Source organism: Crinia signifera, chromosome 8, assembly GCF_055691185.1.
Source record: "Crinia signifera chromosome 8, ASM5569118v1, whole genome shotgun sequence".
In the NCBI taxonomy this organism is placed as follows: Eukaryota; Metazoa; Chordata; class Amphibia; order Anura; family Myobatrachidae; genus Crinia; species Crinia signifera.
In genome coordinates this window covers 66,603,316-66,626,772 of record NC_139224.1, presented here as the reverse complement: position 1 = coordinate 66,626,772, position 23,457 = coordinate 66,603,316, and the positions used below count along the sequence as shown (strand labels likewise).

At 41.7% G+C, this 23,457-nt stretch overlaps 1 protein-coding gene across 4 annotated transcripts in view; it reads left to right on the top strand.

The window, feature by feature from the left end:
- SERHL2 (serine hydrolase like 2) overlaps positions 1 to 23,457 on the top strand; it is a 105,894-nt gene that overhangs the window by 23,638 nt on the left and 58,799 nt on the right. For 3 of the 4 annotated variants that reach the window (XM_083156612.1, XM_083156609.1, XM_083156608.1), the window contains 5 exons: positions 924 to 1,061; positions 1,883 to 1,996; positions 7,163 to 7,204; positions 7,309 to 7,328; positions 17,338 to 17,412. In XM_083156612.1, coding sequence (XP_083012738.1) covers positions 924 to 1,061; positions 1,883 to 1,996; positions 7,163 to 7,204; positions 7,309 to 7,328; positions 17,338 to 17,412 — 389 coding nt within the window. Of the gene's footprint in view, positions 1 to 923; positions 1,062 to 1,882; positions 1,997 to 7,162; positions 7,205 to 7,308; positions 7,329 to 17,337; positions 17,413 to 23,457 lie in introns of those variants that run through there. The other variant, XM_083156613.1, reaches the window with a different exon arrangement.

Here is a 23,457-nt window from a genome sequence, read left to right as displayed (position 1 = left end):
GAATACATGCTAATTGCCAGGGGGAGTTACTTTCTCATTGTCCAGGGGATGTTACATGCTCGTTGTACATGGGAGCGCACTGCATGCCAGAGCTCCCGGGAATCTGCACTTCTGGGTAGCCCTGGGAGACCAAACCTGTATGTCCCTCAGCCGGACCCCACCTTCACTGTATGTCCCCTAGCCTGACCCCACCTTCACTGTATGTCCCGCAGCCTGACCTCCCTTCACTGTATGTTCCCCAGTCTGCCCCCCCTTCAATGTATGTCCGCCTGCCCCCTCGCCTGTAGGAACATATAAACTGACAGTCAGAAGAGGAAAATCATAGATACTTCATCTCTTTTTGTCTACATCTATCTCTTATTTCTCATATTTATCTATGCTCTATTGGCCTAAGAGCAAACTAAATTGACCAAGTGTATATCGGACATCAATTAATATCTACAAACAATTAGACTGCTTTTACATAATAAAAATTTAATAGGAAAAATAAAATACATAAGTGACCAATCTGTAATACCACACAGTTACCACAGAAATATTCACTATTATGGCTAAAAATAGGATTACATGTTTATTATGTAACATCAGTACAATTGTTTTCAGATATTAATTTAGCGATGCAACCATTTTTATTTTTCTTGTGTTTGGACTGGGACCGACTATCCCGGACCCCCGAAGCTGCTGGCTGGGGCAGGTCCTGTCAAAGCGCTACTCACCCTACCTCTAGGGGTATTCCTTATTGATCAATTTCTATGTATCTTCTTGCATTATAAATGCGCTGGTAGCCATTTTGTGAAAATACGCAGTCAAACAATTGATGTTCCTATTTTATGTCGAGGTTAGTTACCCTCTTCCCCACTTACATAATTGAATTAGTAACTGTGTACACTTTTTTTATTTTTATTTTTAATTCCTTGTTTCAGAATTGCGGTTCAAAGTTCCCTGGGGACAGCTAGCAGCCAAAGCCTGGGGATCATCCGATGGCCGTCCTGTTCTCTGTCTGCATGGTTGGTTAGATAATGCAAACACATTTGATAGACTTATTCCTTTGCTTCCACAAGGTGAGTTCATAGCTTGTGATCCTCTACTTTTTATTAATATTTAATGGTATAAAACCAACATATTTCTTATCAGAAAATGTTGTAATGACCTTTTAAAAAAATCACAAATGGAGATCAAGGTTAATACTCTGAATACGGCTTCTTCCATGTTTCACAAACATGTATAAAATAAAAGAAAAATGATCATATTCAAATGCAGGTTTATTATGAAAATCTGTGCCATTGTGGAAAGGTGGGTTAATGCTGAAGCAAGAACCACCAAGGATTACCAGCCTAAAATGTGCCAAAATAGGCTATGTAGTGAAAGGGAAGTGAAAATGGTTTTATACTGTATAATATACATGTTGAAATATGTAGTTTAATGTAGCTTAGGAAGATCTGTAGGATATGTTCATCTGTCCGATGTTTAGAATATCTCTCATTAAGTGAAATTAACCACATAACAACCTATGTCGGCCATATACGCTGCCAGATGGCAGTTACTGTACTGCAAAGTTGATACAATATCAATATCCATGAATGACATTGTTCACAGACATATCGGATCTACACCCCCAACAATGTATTTGTGATACATCTTTTTTCTAACAAACAATATAGCGCATAGTGTGTACCCAGCATAATAAATAAAAGATACCCTTTTTTTAAATGTAGCAATAGTTACTGCATGACTTGGCAGACCAAGCCTTCACATCTAGCACTACATTTTATAATGAATACTATTATGGCTGTTACTGTGAAATTAAACGTCTAGTACTAAGACCAAGAATTTTAATTGTAAGCCTTACTCATAAAATGTAATTTGATTGATTCTTTTGCAGAATATCACTATGTAGCTCTGGATTTCTCAGGACATGGACTATCCTCCCACCTGCCTAGTGGGATTAGGTATCAGCATTTGGACTATGTTACTGACATACATAAAGTAGTGACAAGTAAGTTAAGAAAGTATACACAATAACACACACAACAATATTAGGTGCAAATAATATTTACATATATCCTATAAATGATCAGGGCTTAATAATTAATGCAGCTCTCAAATTAATATTTCTAGAATATTCTCATAGACAAACAAATTAAGATGGTACTGACAATAAAACAATAGCGTTCCCTCCAGCAGAAGAGAGCACAATCAATTGATTATATTTAATAAACACATTCATTAAAATAAATAGCACTTCACAATGATTTATAACAGATAATATAATCAACAAAACATCAATTGCTCTCAATGTGTTGTCAGTATTTATTAAAAATTTAATAAAAGTATAGGGAGTATGCTCAACCTCCGTAATTTGATAACAAGGTATCTCCCCACATAGGAGTTTGCCGTTGCTGGAAGGTACTTGAATAAATTAAGATATACTCTGTAAGTAAGCAGTCCTCCTGTCCCTCCTGCACCCCTAAATCCCCCTCTCCAGCCTTCACCTCTCTGTCTCCCTCTCAGTGTCTGCTCTTTACCTCTCTGTACTGCTGTCCCCCCTGCATGATTCTCAAATAATATATATATATACATAGAAAGCGTAAATAAAAAACTCCACACAATTTCTGACCCTTATCTATCCCCAGCAGACAGCGGGCGGCAGATGGGCAGTGGGGTGGGCAGAGAAGGTAAAGTGCCGTGCTAGCAGCCACGGCTGGGTCACTCGACTCATTCAAGTCAGCTGTCACAGACCAGCATGGCTCTGCAGCACCGACGACTGTGATGGCTGCCACTGGGGGAGCAGTGACGTGTCTGTTAGCGTGGGACTTTACCTCTCTTGATCCCATCTGTGGCCGCTTTAAATAGTATGGCGGCCAATGCTTTAAAAGTGGAAGTACCTAGGCTGTCCCAAGTTGGAGGCTTTAGTTGCTGGGACACAAAGTTTGTCATAGGAGGCGGTCGCCTTTGTTGCCTTCCTGATTTCCGACACTGATGTGAGTACTGAAAGACCTAGAGAGGTGGTGGAACACTTCCCCTGCCACCCAATTAGGCAGGGCCAGGGCTAGGGTTTTCGGTATCACCCGGCATTTATGCCTTACCCACCATTCTTTATATAGGGGCAGTGGTCTCACAAGTAAGGGGCGTGGTCACACAATAGTATCGACAACTCAGATTATGCCACACAGAGGGCCTTATTCTAGTTCACACTTTCTGACAAAATCCTTCTTAGATGGACAAAACCATGTGCAGAGAGAATTAGATTTGGGTGAGTTATTTTGTTTCTGTGCAGGGTAAATATTGGCTGCTTTATTTTTACACTGCAATATAGATCTCACTTTGAAGTAAAACCCCACCCAAATCTAATTCTCTCTGCACAAGTTACATCTACCCCACCTACAGTGCACATGGTTTTGTCCATCTAAGAAGGATTTTGTTCAAAAAGAGTGAACTGGAATAAGGCCCAGAAGCACAATCTTATTCACATTACACTGCATGTAGTTCCCCTTAGTCACATTACCCTGTGCAGAAATAACACTTATATCTGTTATGCCACACAATAGTGTCCCTTATACACAATTCCCACAGCATTAGTTCCCATTACACATAATGGCTACAGTAGTGGCACTAATCCACATAATGCCCACAGCAGTAGCTTCCATTACACAAAATGCCCATAATAGTAGTGCCACTTACACATAATGCCCACATTAGTGCTGCTTACATACAGAATGCCCACAGTGGGGACGCTTATACACAAAATGCCCACAAAAGTTCTGCTTATACACAAAGGAGGTAATTCAGATTGACTCAGTAAGCTGCAAAACTTTCTGTTTATCAAGTCCTTGTTAGGCTGCCCGCCATGTGTGCGAACGCCCCCCTCCTCCCCGACTAATCGATAATTTCCCCACAACACTATGAATGGATGATTTGCATATACATCCATTTGCAGCCTTGCTTGGGTGGGCGAAATCATTCGATGGTCGCCGACCATCAAATGATTTCTAAAGCACTCACTAATCTAAGTCACTCTCTGGCACCTTAAATTAGCAGCACATGCGAATGCCCCCTATCCGCCTCCTGCATGCCCCCCCCTGTGAGCACCCCAGAAGCTATGCAAGTCCTCGAGGACGCCCAGCGAAAATATCGATACCCATTGTGAATTTGCAACATAGCGTAACAAGCAGAATGACCTTCATAATTCCCAACGTAATGTCCCTTATACACAAAATGTCCACAGTAGCAGTGACCCTAATACACGTAAAGGTCACAGTAGTAGTGCCCCTTATACACATAATGCCCACAGTAGTGACCCTTATATATATCTCTGTCACTCCAGCAGCACCATGCCCTATGTTCCTCCAAAAACTTCTCTACTTCTGTGTCCCTCAAGCCCCCTCTCATCTTGTCTTCATCATGCAAAGAGCTTGCTTCTCTTAGTGGCACTTCTTCATTTCAGCAGCGGTGACAGCATTACATACACTTCGGTTGAAATTACCGTGCAGGGCCATGGTGGATCCATTTCAGGTGGTGGATCTCCATTCCATCTTGTTTCCCCTCACTTTAACTGCAGTAATGGATTTTATATTAGCAGTGTCCAAATTATTCACTACCTTGTCAGTGTTGCCTCTGTGGAGTGTTTGGAATGAAAGCTTGACTGAAGTTGATGCAATAAATTGTGTGAGTCAAGAAATTAGCTGAGGCGAGTGTAGGCAACTCTCAAGTAGCTTGGGGGGGCAAGAGAGATAGGACAGAATTTAAGAGAGATTTAGGGTCTAAGTTAACCATATGCTTGAATTAAAATGAAAAGATACCAGTAGCGAGAGATTACATATTTTAAAGAAATGTTTTGTGCATCTTGATAAATTTATGCCATGAAGTATTCAGGCAGTCATGGTGGAAAATTGGAATTCTTCCAGTACTAGAGATGTAACGGTACTTGTTTCCTAGCACGGTGCCCGTCGGGTCCCATCGCATACCATTAGTTAAGGTATACAATGGGACCTGATCTGACCCGATATGAGGGTTTTCAAAGTTTTCTGTACAATGCTGTACAATTTAAACATCACGTTGCATCGCGTTCCATTACAATGGCATGCGATGCGATGCGACGAGACCCGATTTTACATTAAAAAGGTACCCTGATGCCTAATTACTATGTTAAATGGACCCCCAGACCCGATTTTTAATTGTACACCCACCCTGATGGGTAATTAATATGTGAAATGCACCCCCATTATTAACGCCACCCCCACTATCAACACCAACCCAAAGCGTTACGTGTCCTCCGACCTTTTCATACCGCCACTATCCACGTCGGCGTGGAGTTGAATTTAGATAGTGTGGCGAGCTCAGCGAGCCACTGAGCCCAAAGCGTGGCGAGGGGACGCGGAATACATGTGAAGTAATCCGCGTCCGCTCGCCACACTTCGGGCTCGGTGGCTCGCTGCGCTCGCCACACTATCTGAATTCAACTCCACGCCGACGTGGATAGTGGGGGTATGAAAAGGTCGGAGGACACGTAACGCCACCCCTCGCGTGCTCGCCATTCTTCGGGTTGCCATTCATAGTGGGGGTGACGTTAACAATGGGGGTGCATTATCATCCATCTGGGTCGCTGTACAATTAAAAATGGGGTCTGGGGGTGCATTTAACATACTAATCACCCATCTGGGTGACTGTACAATTAAAAATCGGGTCTCATCGCATTGCATCGAATGCGATCGAGTCGCATGCAATGCGATGTGACCCGATGCCATAAGATTAAAGTCGGTGGCGCCGTGCTAGGAAACAAGTACCGATGTAAATTAAGAAAAGTTGTCATGGAGCATACGTTATGTAGATGGGTGTGGATCGTATTGTCGACAGCACTTAGGTCGACAGTCATTAGGTCAACACCATTGGGTCGACAGGCGTGAAGGTTGACATGGGTTTAGGTTGACAGCGTTAGGTCGTCATGGGTTAGGTCGGAAGGTTGACAGGTCGGAAGGTCGGCATGATTTTTTTTTTTACTGTTTTTTTTACCCGAATGTCGACACAGTTGGAAGTCAACCGCAGCCCCTCACTACGCTCGCAATGCTTCAGGCACGGTGCCTTGCTGCGCTCGGCACACTATGTTATTCTGCCACCCCTAGTGCAGGGGTGGGGAACCTTTTTTGTTCCAAGGGCCGTTTGTATGGGGAAAAAATCCATATGTAAAAATGTATCTTACAAATTGGGCCACTCAGACCAGTTACGGGGGCCGCATACGGGTTTCCCCACCCCTGCCCTAGTGGATGGTAGGGCATGTAATACCGCCTGTCGGCACATGTTGGCTCAAAAAACTGTAAAAAAACATGTCGACCTTCCGACCTGTCGACCTAACCCAGGTTGACCTAACGCTGTGTCGACCTAAACCCATGTCGACATTGCCACCTGTCGACCTTGCCACCTGTTGACCCAACGGTGTTGACCTAATGACTGTCGACCTAAGTGCTGTCGACAATACGACCATATCCCATGTAGATACAGTTACACAACACTGATTGCTTTTTCATCAAATTCATTTGCATTTAATATGAGCAATCTGTGCTAATTTTATAAAATAATATAAGTATATCTTATTATGTACCCTGTATTGATCTTATATATGCTATATGTACGGCGCTGCGTACCACTTGTGGTGCCTTATAAATTAAAATATAATAATAATAATAATAGTTTTTTGGTCCTGTCATCTTAAACAAAAATACTCCAGTTTATTTAAAACCTCAAATATCTTTCTAGAAACTTCTGTTGTGACACATGCTTTTGTACTTTCTCAAGTTCACTCCCTCTCTCTCTTGTGGATGCCTGTGCTCTCATAACAAGTAGTGATTCTCCTGTGGCTGACTTTCTGACATGGATTCTTGTTGGAACTTTGTGCAGTGCAGTACAGTAGGTACTGATTTTATTTAATGTGCACAAACAGTGATTTTATAGGCTGTACCTTAGTGGATGAGCGCCTGATAGTATTCTTCCTGTACTCTTGTGTGCACCCTTCCACTCTTGCTCTCCATTTATTGTGTGTTACATTTCATCCCCAGACTAGGTAAAATACAAAGATAAACAAATAAATGGATCCTATATACTGCCATGCTCCCTCACCTCAACCTGATCTGCAGAGCCAACTTCTCATACTTTTTTTTTTTTTTTTCAGATTTAGGATGGAAACATTTTTCTATTCTAGCTCACAGCATGGGTAAGAAATATATATATTTTTAATTATTCAATAGCCAACAGATGGCCATTTCAGTATTTCTAAGGAAACATTATATTTTTAACGTTTATTTTTATTACATTTAGGTGGCGTTGTTGGTGGACTGGTAAGACAATATGTGAATTTTTCTGTGTGGGAGTGAAATTATGCTAGTAAATAACTAATTGCATATTGTGATCCAAAGCAAAGATCTTGCAACTGAAATTGGGGTTCTTAGTTTGCGGGTGATTGAATTGACTAATGTAGGGTACACCCCAGAACGATCATGATCGTGAGCAGATCGTGGGACAATCGTACGATGGTCGCACGATCTGGTTGGAGCACACGATCTGCTCATGATCTGAGTCAAGCAGAAGGGATCATTGATACCCCTTTCAGACATACTACCCGGGATTTTAGACCCGGTTCAAACCCGGGTTTTTAAAAATCCCGGGACCATTGCAGGTGCGCAGGATCCGGGATTTTAGAGGACTAAAATCCCGGGTAGAGCCTTTTAGACATACCCTAGTCCCGGGATTGTGCGCGTGAACGTGAAAAATCCCGGGATTGTGCTGTATGTCTGAAAGGGGTATAGCAAATCCTGACCGCAGCAGGTAGGATCTCCAAATGACCAGTGCATCGGATCGGAATCATATCTAAAACATTGAAATTGGGGGAATTGATGCCACATTGTTCTGGTGTGTACCCAGCATAAGAGTAAAGGCCCCCATACACTAGGGCGACTTGTCCTAAGGACAAGTCAGCCCCGATTTCCCCGGCAGCTCCCCGGGGGAGCTTGATAAGATTTGGCACTTGATGTGCCATTTTTAACATGTGATAAATCGGATGCAATTTATCACATGTAAAAATCCGTGGGAGCAGGGACCGGTCCAAGGGGGGGCGGGAGCGGCAGGAGCAGGCTGGGAGTGGGGAGCGGTCCAGGGAGCGGCAGGAGCAGGCTTGGAGTGGGGACCGGTCCGGGGGAGCGGCGCGAGATGTAGCTGCAGGCAGGAAGCGGGGACCGCGGCACAGTGCAGAGCACAGAGACCGGGGGCGCGGCGGGAGAATAGAAAGAAATCCTATTAAAAAGACTGGGCGGCCGCTGATTGGCTGGGAACTCAGCCAATCAGCGGCCGCCCAGTCTTTTGAATAGGATGGTTTATATTCTCCCGCTCGCCGTGGGGACCGCAGAGCAGCGGCCGCCCAGTCTTTTGAATAGGATTTCTTTCTATTCTCCCACCGCTTTGCACTGCGCCGCGGTCCCCGCTCCCTGCCTGCAGCTACATCTCGCGCCGCTCCCCCGGACCGGTCCCCACTCCCAGCCTGCTCCCCTGCTCCTGCCACTCCCCCAGACGGCTGCACATGATTTATCTTATGTGCAGACCGTCCGACATCCGGATCTGATCCGATGCGCACGGGACCGCGTATCAGATCAGATGTCATACCGTACGCAATTTGGCCAATTTCACCCAATTTCTCGGCCCAATCCTCCAGAATCGGGTGAAATCGGGGCCAAATCGCGTAGTGTATGGGGGCCTTTAGAGGGTAAATCAGGACAATTTACATAAAGTCCAGAGATTGTAACTCAATTGTCATTTAAGTTCCATTAAGCTTTTATTTACTTGTATACATATTTATCAGAATGTGCCACTTTGCTGTAATTTTCTATGGCACATATGGCACATAGGTTAGGATTGCAGTTTCCTGGTGCTTTTAGTCCTGGGCTTGATTCTTGACCATGGCAGTCAGCCTTTACTATGCCTCTTTGCGATTTCAAGCTTACAGTGTAACCACCTCTACTGATATCTGAAGAATGGTGTTTATTGTTCAGTTCTGGAAATTTCCTCTACACATGTATGTGATGTGTGGCAAAACCGTAACTAGAAACAATATGATGAAATTACAATAAGCATATGGAAAAATGGAAGGCAAACATACATAAACATGGAGTGTGCAAACATGAACAACTGCTATATGTAGACAGGACATTACATACAGATGTAGTCATGCTAGTTGTTGCCACAGTCGTGCTTGTTTGTTGCGCAAAATTCGCACCGGCACAAAATAGCAATGCTGCAACATCTCAGATCAATGCTTTTCTATGAGCTGCAGGAGCGGATTTGACGCGTGTGCATGGCAAGGGTATCATGCAAATCACCTCAGATTTGTGTGCAACAGATAGGCTTCAGTACAATACAGCTAGTTTCCATTACTAAGCAGGTCAATGATGGCACTGTTAAGGGTCAGAAACTCACCATTGCATACTATAACAAGTTGAGCACATATAATTTGATGTCTGCCTATGACTATGGCCCTTATTCTGATCGGTGCGGCCGGAGCCGATTATGCGGCCAGGACCGTGCGTGCGAAACCCCGCCTTCCATACGGATCGCCAACTCCGTCCGTATGCGGTAAGAAGCTGTCCGAACGGACTGCACGTGTATTTTTCACGGAATACGCCTCCTCCATCTAAGGGAACCTCCCCCATCATTCGATGGTCGCAGACCATCGAATGCAGGACCGAGTGCTCCACCAGCTCCCGCAACCTCAGACCACACGGACATTTTTCCGTGCAAAAGCAGAGATCTGGGCGGGCAGCTGACATCCGGCGATGTCATATGTCCGCCCCCTACACGTGCGTCACGGCCGCATTACCATACGTACGCCCAGCGTTTTCATGGGAACTCCCATGAAACGCGGGGCGTATGCATATGGTAATGAGCCCAAATAGCCCTTCACGCCCCTCTCCACCCCCTGTTCGGAGTGTTCACATATCATGCGGAATTTGGCCGTACGCCCCGCTCGCACATGCGCAAAGACGCCTCTGCACATGCGCAGACACAAAACATCGGCGGGCCGAACGCACGCGGATATATCCGCACCGATCAGAATAAGGGCCTATGTGAGAAGTGAAATGGCTGCTCACAGCTTCTTTGGTCCTGAATGCTTTGCCAGACTAGCTAACTGAATAACCACTAAATGGGGCTGGTGACACTGTCACACAGGAGGGTTTTTGTGGGTCTGGCTGAGGGCCTTGGGTACTGGCAGGTTTTGGAATTTGTAATCTTGCAGGCTTGACATATTTCTTGCGCATGTACTGCAAGGATACTGGATACTAGTGAAGGAGGTTGTCGTGAACCAGAACAGGGGTGCTGAATCTAACACGCCGGGGGTTTTCTCCAGGAACCCATGCAAGAAGGTATGGTCTTTTCAGCATCTATGGATAGAACACTGGATTAAATGGAAGGCATTGAGGCAGACAAACTGAGATGGCGTGACCTGAACTGTTGAAGAGCTGAAGAATGTATAAAAAAAATTTTTTATTATTATTATTACAGTTTCTTATATAGCGCATACATATTCTGCAGCGCTTTACAGAGAATATTTGAACATTCACATCAGTCCCTGCCCCAGTGGGGCTTACAATCTATATTCCCACGCACACAGACATTCTGGAGTTCATTTTGTTGGGAGCCCAATTAGCCTACCAGTATATTTTTGGATTGTGGGAGGAAACCGGAGTACCCGGAGTAAACCCACACAAGCACAGGGAGAATATACAAACTCCACACAGTTAGAGCCATGGTGGGAATCGAACCCGTGACCTCAGTGCTGTGAGGCAGTAATGCTAACCATTACACCATCCGTACTGCCCCATTAATTAGAGAATTTCTAGTAATTCAGAGACCTAGGGCCTTATTTTGGTTCATTCTTTCTGACAAAATCCTTCTTAGATGGACAAAACCATGTGCACTGCAGGGGGGGCAGATGTAACATGTGCAGAGAGAATTAGATTTGGGTGAGTAATTTTGTTTCTGTGCAGGAAAAATACTGACTGCTTTATTTTTACACTGCAATATAGATCTCACTTTGAAGTAAAACCCCACCCAAATCTAATTCTCTCTGCACATGTTACATCTGCCCCACCTGCAGTGCACATGGTTTTGCCCATCTAAGAAGGATTTTGTCAGAAAGAATGAACCAAAATAAGGCCCCTAGTCAGGCTTGGCTGGACCGGGTCACTTAAGAACTAAAGAATATAGTGGACCAGAGAATTTTTTTTTTTTTAAAGCAAGAAGCATTACATTGGATGCTCTCACCCAACTTTGTTCTTCGTGGCCATAGCCCTTCCAGTCAACGAGTTATTGTAACCAACAGAAATTATGTTGTGAGTCTTTTTTATCTTGAATTCCACTTCTCATTGTGTTTGAACCTTGGGTTACTTAGGAATAGTTGTTTAGAATCAATTTAAGGGTTTCAATAAGGGTATATAAAATGTATTGGGAATTCATTCGAAACCAGGCAACTTATATCTATAAACGAGAGGAGAGATTACATTTATGATAGGCTAAGGGTTGATGAAATGAGGCACAAATTTCATGGAACAAACCCGAAGTCTGATGTTCCATGTACATAGTAAAACTCAATCTCCGATTTGAAAGCTTGGAACTGGCCTCCTATGAAGGTTTGAAAATGTCTTATAATTGCAAAATGCTTTAGCTAAGGAAGTATGAACTTTCTCCCAGATGTTAGCAAAAAACCTCTAATGATGAATTTACTGCAGTAACAGGGAGACTTTAGAACTCTAGTACCCAAGTTTGGGTATACAGGTTGAGTATCCCTTATCTAAATATCCGTTATCCAAATTATTCTGAAAACCATAGTCTTCAAATTGTACTTTGATTTTTAATTTTTTGCTAAAAACCTACTGGGGACATCTGTACCTGGCACTACTGGGGAAATAACATGTAACTGGCACTAAATATGTGCAAGGACATGATTGTTTGGCATTCAAATTCAGTGTCTGAGATTGTACACAAACTTTGTTTCATATTTTAAAACCTTGTTTCATGCACAAGTACAATATTTTTGTGTGTATTTCATGTGTTTGATGTGTTTATACAATATAAATTCAAGATACCTCATTTAAATATAAAAATATTCCAAAAAATGGAGTAATCCGTTATCCAAAATTCTTCTGGTCCTGAGGGGAAATCCAGCCTTTATATACAGGTTGAGTATCCCTTATCCAAAATGATTAGGGATACTCAACCTGTATATAAAGGCTGGGTTTCTCCTCCAGGAGATTGAGATGAGAAACTTTTTGTTGGGAGCATTTATTGGAATATGAAATAAAATTCTTCACAGTTTTCATTGAAGACCTCCTGTATGGACGCTTGATGGATTCCAGGGTTTTTTGGCTTCCTGCATGACCAGAAACCTGGGAAGCATAAGCAAAAAGAAGACCCTGCCACAAGTGCGGATCCACAGAAGACAAAAGCAGCAGAATTCAAAGCAATGGTTTTTATCTGCTTCTTTCTTTACTAAAGAAAAGGAACCTGAATGGGCATCGGCTTTGCAAGGAAGCATTCCAGGAAGAAAAGACAAAGGAAAATCAAACTGGGTAAGAATTAAGACCAACAGCTTATCTTGAATTTAGGAATTGGGCACTTTGTAAATAAAGTAAATAAAAAAAAAATGTTGACAGGGAACGTGGCTCCTTTTCAAAGGTACCACCATTCTAAGGAGAGTTCAATAGCTAATCGTTCTTGTTCTTCTATAGGGTCATTTCTCTTGGCGTGTAAGAAGTTCCTTGAACATAACTGCATTGATGAAGTTTTCCCTCTAAGAAAAAACTGCTCCCACCACCAATACGTCAACCTCCAAAATGAATTGCCGATTGGTATCCAGTTGATGGAGGACCAGAACTGTGATGAAGGCCTTTATAAGCTGCTCAAAGGCTAAGATGGCCTTGAGGCCAATTGGAAGGGTCTGGTCCTTTACGAGTAAATAGTACTTATTGTTGTTGAGAACCCTTTGATGAAATTCCGCTTGTAATTGGCGAAGCCCAAAAATCGCTGATTCGATCTTAAGGTCTTTGGATGAGTCCAGTTAAGGGCAGCCTAAATTTTTCTGGGTCCATTTGTAACCGGGAAGCTGAATTGGTGTAGCCCAGGAATTTGGGCTAAGTTGTAAGCTCCCCATATACCCAACTGAGTAAATATTGTGGCACTTCTGATTCTTTTGAACATTTTAATAATTTAATGGCAAGGGATATCTGTTTTTAATAGTGATCTCAATCAGAGTACAATTATCAATATAAGGACGAAGTCTCCCATCTTTCTTTTTGACAATAAAATCCTGCCCCAGCTGGTGAAGTAGATGGTATGATAAATCCTTTTTGTAGGCTCTCTTTAATATAGTCTGACACCACACATGCCACCCATGCTTTATCTGTCAGGAAATTGGAGGGTTGCACATCACCCTGGTTTTTGAACCCTCTATTCGTTGAAACTTTATGGTTCCATAAAATTTACTGGGTGGTGGCAAATGAACAGAAGAATGAAGCGGTAGTCTAGGAGGAGAGAGTAAACTTGAGGCCACCAGAGCATGCTGGGGCGTAGTTGAAACCTTAAACATTGTGGCCTGTGGTGAATCCTGATGCCGAGACACCATCCTGTAAGCATTATCACTGTTTGGCCTCCAAACTCTCAAAGCGAGTTACGATACTCTAAAGCAACCTGTCCATTTATTCGTGAGGCAAGAGCAAACTGTTACAGAGGGTTTTTTGTGGATCCAGCTGAGGGCCTCGTGACCTGTCAGGATTTCTACTTGGAATTTATAGTCTCACAATGTACTACTAATGAAGAGGGTTGTCATAACTAAGAACAGGGGCACAGAATCTAACATGCCTGGGGTTTTCATCAGGAACCCCAGCAAGGAGGTATAATCTTCTGTGGCACCGCATGTGCTGGTCGCAGCACTCTGCCTGAGTCCTCTCACTAGTTCAGTAACTACAGATAGAATGAAGACTGGATAAAATGGAAGGTAGTGGGACAGAGGAACTGAGATGGTGTGAACTGGACTGTTGAACAGTTGACGACTATACAAATGCAATTATTTGAATCTGGAGACTTACCAGCTGGACTGGGTCACTGAAAAACATACTGGACCAGGGAGTTACCAGGTGGACTGGACTCCTGAAGAATATACTGGACTGGAGAATCTCCAGGCAGACTGGCCTATCCCACTGAAAACTGAAGAATATACTGGAATTATTGTGATAATTGGGAATTCTTGCTACACTGGTGCGTCAAAAAGCTGATGTCACCACATTTCAAAAGGACACAATGTAAAAAAAACACTAAGTTGCACCATTTACTACCTCATTCGCTCTATTTTATACACCATATACATATAAAGAATTAACAATATTAAAATACGTTCCTTTCTCAGGTTGATTGGGTTTTTCTTCCACTCACAAAAGGTTTTGTTTTACAAAGTGAAGTAATTGAATACACCCCACTGTTTTTATTGCGGTTTTCTAGCATATAAGGGTATCTTTAATTCTTGAGGTCATGATAAACAGCATACCATAACTTACGGTAATTTAGCTGTTTGGAATCCTATAAAGGTTTTAGAGAAGTGGAATATTCTTTCTTCAAATGTTGAAGATGAAGCTGGACGTGGTCCCTGACAAATATTCAGGGAATTACACTCCACAATATAAACAATTTTATGTTGAAAAAAGGATAATTAAAAAAAAAAAAAAAAAAAGAACATACTGGGCTGGAGAATTACCAGATGGACTGGACTGGATTTTTGAAGACTGTAGGAAATACTGGACTGCTGGGCAGCACAAAATAAAGTGCTCAGGACACTCGCACACAGACAGGCTGTGAAAAGCGTTTCTCTAGCATTATGGGAGATCCAATAATAAATCAAATAACTTTGTATCTGCACTAATATATTGAGTTAAACTGGACTGATATGTAAGAATCTATCCACACAATTTAGAAAATAAAAAACTAGTTTTAATATACCAGATTTTACATAGATTATTTAAAAAAACATGTGCATTCACTTACATTTATAAAATTGCATAATAAGCATCTTTGGGTATTTGGATTGTCCTAGTTTTATATATCACTCTTAGTGGATATGCATCAAATTGATGTTACTGGAATGTTCCAAATCACCCGTACTTGTATTAATTGGACCTGGTAATTAATGTAGATATCCCACTTTAGAGGAACATGTCAAGGGTTGCCCTGTCTATGCTGCAAGAGACACTGGGGGTTATTTTGGTTGACAGGCAGCTCTGTGAGTCTTGTTAAGGCCGCCCTCTGCCTGCAGAGCCACCCCCACCCTCGCACGCCGTGATCCCCTCACAGCTGCCAGTTTATTGCCGTGGGGGGTGGGGTGGGGGGGGGGGGGCGACTGCTTCTATTTATAAAAATGGAATATTACCAAGAATGCAAGGTTACCAACTTCAAGATGGCATAAGAAGTTTTCCCTGCTCCCATATTAGGGACCAGATGTAATGATGCCTGGTTACGGTGGCTGTGGCGATCAATTACAAGGCAAAACCATTGGTGTGATTGCATCCTGACCCATGTGTGTAGACTCTGGAGTGGTTCCACACTTATTAACGGCCTGTAAATAATATAACCATGATTTCTGAAGTTAATATTTAATATTCAATAATATTCAAAATATTGTATTATATATTTGATATGAATATATTGCAGTGAATATAATGCAGTTATTTAACAACAATATGGCTGATCCTGTGTTCAATGCATGCAGCATGCAAAAAATACATTGTAATACACATGCATAGAACAGTGCACCAGTAGCCCATGCATCAAGTTTGGTCCAGGCATACATCAGAAATTTATACACACTTTTTTTATATTTGAAATAAATTTTATTGATTTTCAAACAAGGGTATTTTCAGTGAAGTAACTAACATGGATGACCTATTATAATAACATTAAAATCAAATAAAAGTGACTGTAAAGGTGCCCATACATGTTACAATTAGTGAATACAATATTGTATACAATATCGCATCTCATCGCATTGCATAGGTTTTGCAATGCAATGAGATGAGATCTAGTACAAAAAGTATGTGCAGCACATACTTTTTGTACTAGATCTCATCTCATTGCATTGCAAAACCTATGCAATGCGATGAGATGCGATATTGTATACAATTATTGTAATGTGTATGGGCACCTTAAGAAAAAGAAACGGTACTTGTGTATTATCACGGTGCCCACTACGGCATTTGCTTAGTGGGCTATTCAGGGTAGTGAAATCGCATCGCATGCCATTATTGTATGGCATGCGATGCGATTATTGTATGTAATGTATTGACTGGTCTAAGTCAGTGAATACATTAAAAAGATAGGATGCGATAAAAAATCGCATCCCATCGCATTGCATGCCATTATTGTATGCCATGCGATGCGATGGGGTGCGATAAAAACAATCGCATCCTATGCCATACAATAATGGCATGGGATGCGATTTTTTTTTAACCCTTTCTTTTTAATGGTGTCATTGCACATACAATCATGGCATTTCATGTGCTATTCCACTAAATTACATGTAATGTCATTTAGTTTGGCCCCCCTCCCCCCACTATCCACGTCATCCTGAAGTGTGGCAAGGGGCGGCGGGGCGCGTCTGTCTGACCTTTCATACCCCCACTACGGAATTAGCATGGAGTTGATTTTATATAGTGTGGCGAGCACAGCGTAATACATGTAACATAATACATGTAACATAATACGCGTCCCACGTGCATGCTGGGGATGCAGTTACAATCCCGGCAGTCGGGATCCCGGCGTTCAGAATCCCGGCGTTCAGAATCCCGACGCCGGAATCCCGACCGCCGAAATGCCGACACTTTCTCCCTCCTGGGGTGTCCACAACACCCCTGGAGGGAGAATAAATTAGTGTGCCGAGCGTAGCGAGGCACCGGGCCCGCTGCGTGGCGAGCGCAGCGAGCCCGCAAGGGGGGGCGATCCACGTCCCCCCCTTGTCGGCATTTCGGCTGTCGGGATTCTGACCGCCGGGATTCAGACCGCCGGGATTCAATGCTGAATCCGCATGCTGCTTTGTAAGCATACTCAAGACCATTTTGCCCATTTTACATTCAACTAACTAGCATATAGTCTACCTCATCATCAGCCCCAATGACTACATCTCATGCATTTTGTTTATTATGATAAAGTCAGATGAGAAGTATTACACTACACTTTTAATTAAATATGGATTTATACATGATGATATTTCATGTCTTCTTTTGTGTTTTTTGTACTTACTCATACTTAACTATTTTGTAGTTTGCCTCTGCATTTCCTGAGTCTGTAAAGCACCTAGTACTACTGGATTCCTATGGATTCTTTCCTCTTCACTCGGTAAGAAATTACAATATTATTTTAACCTGTCCAGTGTAGTCTAATTCAACTTTTCATTGATTTGCGCAAATCCTATCAGAATACTTGCAGTTGAGTAGTGTTGGAAAAATTATTATATCAGTAGTTCTCATTCCTCAAGTTTACCCAGCTGGTCATGTATTTAGAAGTCTGTCTGTAGAAGCAGATAGGACAATTACTCACTCAGCAATTTAGATTAACTCATCTGTGCATGATGAAAGAAATCCACAAAACATGACCTGTTGGTGGTAATTGAAGACTGGAGTTGAGAACTCCTGTACTATACTACAAGGGCTATTCAAATTAAGCGCAATATATTGGATAGCGCTGTAAATGAGTGCCCAGAGCTCGTTGTATGTTTTTCTTGTACATAGGTCGAATTTATAGGTGCAACTGATTTTAGCATTATAAATGTTTTTTTAATATACACCACCACACTACAAGCCCTTGTATTGTTTATCATTGAATGTCATTATTATTGCAATGCACTCATATTTGGATATACATATGCCGGCGTCTCCACAGCAATGGGGGTGGGTCCCAGCTCGCCATTACCAAAAGTGACCAGAGGCGGGACTGGTGCAGCCACACTGGCATGGAGCTGGCGTCTTACAACCCAACATGCTATTTAAGGCATGTCTTTGTATTCACTTATTGTTGTATGTGATCCTGTGTGTGTATATAAATATTAATATATTACTGGGAATAGGAGCACATACACTGGATTCAAATGAAGTCTTGGGTCTTTATTTTGGTTAAAAGAACTGGCGTCGTCAGTTTTTTACAACTTATTCTTGAAGAATACCAGTTCTATTACACCTATCATACTAGATCCAGATCACCCCTGATAAAGTCCTAGTGGACGAAACGCGTAGGGTCTTATCTGTGAGAACTGTACTGTTGTGTTGGATCATCCATTGGATCATAAACGGTACTTATGTATAAGCAGGGCGCCCCTTACGTAGTTTGCGTAGTGGTGTATTGAGAATACCAATACACCACTATGCTGGCTAAGTAAACTACGTAAATTATGCAAATTACGTAACTTACGCAAATTACATAATTTATGTAACTGGAGCCGTGCTAATACATAAAGGATCATATCCCCACTATCCACGTCATACCCCCATTGTCCACGTGTGCGGGGAGTTAATTTTAGAAAGTGTGGCGAGCAGACGCAGATAAGCGTACCCTTGCGGGGTGCGCTGCGCTCGCCACACTTTCTAAAATGAACTCCACACCCACGTGGACACTGGGGATATGACATGGATAGTGGGGATATGATTGTGTTACTGCATGTTGTGTGTAGTGTGCATTATACTTACCATCCAGGATGTCCCCGGCGCTTCCGGCACTCGGCTCCCTGCACTCCCGGCCGCCATGACAGTCCTCCCCGGTGGGCGCAATGTACACAATTAGCGTAGTACCGCTGGGGGTGGGGAGCATTCAATTTTATTTCTTATTCCTCTCACGTGTTCCTGAAATCTCAGCATCAACTGGCGTTTTGTTTTGCCAATATATTTAAAACCGCATGTAATACGCAGGTGAACGATAAGTTGTACTCATTCTCTTCTAAACCTTTCATGAACATGTCGAAGTCTTCCATCCCATATTATTAGACTGTCGTCTATATATCGTTTGTATAGTGCAATCCGATTTAAAAATGGGTTATTCTCATGAATATTCTTCTTTTCCCAGCTCCCCATATGCAAATTGGCGAAGCTGGGAGCGAAGACTGTACCCATAGCTGTTTCACAAACCTGTATGTAGAACAGCTCTAAGAATTTAAAATAATTATGACTCAATATGAATCTAATTAGAGTGCACACTAATTCTTTATGGGCATCCTCCAGACTCTGATCATTATCCAAAAATTCCCTACACGATTCAATCCCTTTTTCATGAGTGATTGATGTATACAGTGACTGTATGTCTACTGTTACCCAAAGGTACTCTTTTTTCCAGGTGATACCTTCTAAGGTTTGCAGGATGGCTGTCGTGTCCTTTATATAAGATGTTAGATCAGGTACATATTTTTTGAGGAATACCTCAACGTATTCCGAAAGACCAGAGGTAAGGGAATCTATTCCCAAAACTATTGGCCTTCCGGGAGGGTTATCCAATCGCGTTGGATTTTGGAGAGAAAATAAAAAACCGGTATAACCGGAATTGTTTTTATCAAGTATTGATATTCTTCTTTATTAATAGTTTTTTTGATGTAAGGCATTTACTAGAATAGGTCTAAGTTCCGCTAAAAAATCCAATGTTGGATCTTTAGGGAGTAGTTTGTACGACTTTTCGTCCCCCAACAGTCTCATAGCTTCTCCTTTATAGTCCAACCTATTCAGAATTACTTCTGAATATATATATATATATATAGTCCGCACTTTTCAGAATTACTTCAAAATTCGTTAAATTAGTTGGTTTTGATTTCTTTATATTCAATCCTTCTAAATCTTTTTTTGTAAGTTCGTAAAACAAATCAATTTGTGTGCTTTTGGATTCTAGAGGATAAAACTTTGAGACCGGTTTCAGGCCTGATTTAGATGTTGTTTCTGCTGTTACTTCAGTATTTACAGTCTCTTTTTTGGCAAAATGCCTTTATTTAAATCTGTAAAGTCCTCGAATTGATTTACATCTGAGCTTGGGGCAAAAGACAGACCTTTATTTAATAATGTGATCTCCATTTTCGTCAAATTATGATTTGATAGGTTGTAAATGCCTCCGTCTCCCATCTTATACTCTCCTTCTATCTCCTGATGTTCCTTATTTTGATATATTCGCTTAGACCCCCCTCCTCTTGTTCCTCATTTTCTGTTAGCCTTCTTTTTAGTGGTGTCGCTCTGTGTACCACTTCTTTGACCTCCAGGATCCTCCTTTGCGGATTTTCTGAGGCCGCTCTGGATAAAAAAACGTCCGGTTTCTTTTCCTCTTTCTGCTGTGTTAAAACCCTAAATCTGTTTTTTATTTTAAATTAGCTCTCCTAGGTGTTCCTTGCTGCTTTCTGTTCTGTCCTTGCGGTACAATTCTCGACTCTTTATACTGCCTTCATTCCCGGCCGTTGAGTTTTCATTCCATCTCTTAATTCTGTTACTAACATAATCTTGTTTGTCTTTTTTATGTTTCTTTTCCTTAGTGCATATGACTTCCTCTTCAGTTTTCTCTAGTTTTACTATTCTTATATTCCTCTAACTTTCTCTTTTTCTTTCAGGTCCTTCTCTATTCTCAACAGATCTCTGTTTTTTTTCTCCACAATTAGTGTCATCAATCTGATGGAGCAGTCATGTAGGGTCTGATGGAGTAGTCATCCCATGGTTTCAAAAAACACTCATTCGTGTTCGTAAAAGTGGGTTCCTTCTGGACCCTCAAACCTCTCGGTACCCTATCCATCTTAATATATTGCTCTATACTGGTCCCGATTTCTTTAGCTAGTACCCTTTCGATATCCCAGAACTTATCATCCAAAGTCCTATTCCCTATATGAGTTACTATTTCCATGTCATTGAAGATTTTTTGGCATATGTCCATTCTTTTGGACAACTCCTGTTCGGGTTTAGAAGATTTTGCTCCCGGAAGTGACATGTGCGTTCCACCGGACCGGAACCGGAAGGGACCAGGCCGGGACCGGAAGTGACCTGTGCGTTCCCGCCGGACCGGTAGTGAGGAGCCTGCGATGGCGAGATTCCCACTCCGGAAATTGATGCATTAAGAGGGGTATAAATATGGGTTATGGAGCACATTAGAGTCACACTCCTGAGGAAGTCCTGCCTGATGGCAATTGGATGAAACGCGATGAGGGGACTCTGTACTATGGTGACGAATGACGTACTGCAACTATTCACCAGATAAGCATGTGTTTTTTTGATACACTGTACAGGCAATTTTTGTCTAGTTTGGCATTCTAATAAATTGTTTTAGCAATATTACACTAGTCTATTCTTATCTCTTCCTTGCATATATGGCCATCTGAGGATAAGAACTGGGACTGGAAGGATCAAGGTTTCCTGATATCCAATGGCATTGTGTGATTGAGCTCATAATACAGTGGTTAAAAATCACTTAAAATGGTACACTTGCAACTATTGGGGTGTTTCTTTTCACTTAAAGGTGAAGGGATCTGTGATTTGAATATCAAAATACTGCACTAGGAGGCGCCCATCTCATTCTCTTTTTCAGATATATATATATATATATATATATATGGTGAACAGACCCTTGTGTCGCGCCACAGAATTTATGGTCAAGTTATACGGGGCTGCCCTACTCACTGAATCCCCTGTTGGATGGGGGATAGGGGGGAAAATATGGAGAGCAATAGTGGGTTGGCGCCCCTAATGTTGATCACTCCAATTAGATCAACCAAGCCTTAGTCAATATAAATCTAGCACATAGGAAAAAAGTCCATTCAATCTTTAAATATTTATTAAAAAGTCTTTTCTTTCCACACAGTGGTAATAGTTATTCCAGATCTTTGTACATGTCATTGATACATCTCTGGTACATGGAAACAGCAGAAGAAAGTAACCCAACGCGTTTCGCCCCTTTAGCGGGACTTCATCAGGGGTTAACTATTTCCAATGTCTATGTAGGAGGACCAGTTGGTGGGGAAAGATTTTTTTCCAAACAATGTTGCTATAAAAGATTCCTTTCTCCCTTTAAACAACAATTTTCCAAAAAGGAGCCTTTAGAGGTGGCTATACCTATAGTGGATAAAAATGATGATAACTGTCTTCCTAAAGGATCTGGAGGGAGCCCAGTTGGTTTAAGAGCTAGATATCAGGTAGGTCCAGCTTAATACAATTTAAAAAGTGATAAATTCAGTACAGAATCAGGGGTGCTCCAGGAGGCAATCCTCACCCTTATTAGATGTGCTCTGGTCACTGGTTCAGTCTGAATGTGACATTCAGGGGCGAAACGCGTTGGGTTACTTTCTTCTGCTGTTTCCATGTACCAGAGATGTATCAATGACATGTACAAAGATCTGGAATAACTATTACCACTGTGTGGAAAGAAAAGACTTTTTAATAAATATTTAAAGATTGAATGGACTTTTTTCCTATGTGCTAGATTTATATTGACTAAGGCTTGGTTGATCTAATTGGAGTGATCAACATTAGGGGCGCCAACCCACTATTGCTCTCCATATATATATATATATATATATATATATATATATATATATATATATATATATGTGGAAACCAAGATATAGATAGCGCTAAGTATGTATTCCACCACCTGGTATGAGTGTAATATTTCACTTTACAAATTGATACATACAACTTTGTATAAACAGGATGATTTATTAAAACTTTTTCTTAAAAATCCATTGTTGTGTTCTTTCAAGTCAACAGAAAAATAACCCAACGCGTTTCGCCTTTCAGGAAGGCTTCATCAGGGGTTTTTTTTATGCGCACATGCACTGCAAGTGGTAGAAAGAATGCCAAACATAAATAACATAAATAACACTGTTCAATCAATGTTTTTAGGTTTAAAAAGAAATACAATAATGAGGTACAATGAAGAAGGAGGTACATACCACGAAAGAACAGTATAAAAACAATCACTGACGGAAGTGTAGGCTTTAGTAGAACTTCCCACAATCTAGAGAGATAAAGTGATTTTCTAATCAGATTTTTTTGGAGGAAAAGGATAAGGAGGATAGCATGTAGAATTAAATATTACCTGCGGTAATAATGTGGGGTCCGACGGCAAAAATGCCCGGATTGGACTTTTCACTATTTAGTGACCCCTTGTTAGGAGAGGCGTGATAGCCTATCTGGAGGAAAAGTATATAGTATTAGCCCTAAGAAGCTTATTTTAGGGAATATAAGTAGTAATACAACTGTCTTACGTACCACATGTGGGGGGAGATCTGTCCAAAACTTAGGTGGAAGGATTTTTTCTCACTTATAGTGAGGATTTTCACAACTTTTTAAAAGGCTATCAGCCTGTCAATAGGGAGATGGTGTATAGTTAGCATCCATGCCATTTAATTATGGGGTTTATAAAACATGTGTAAATATA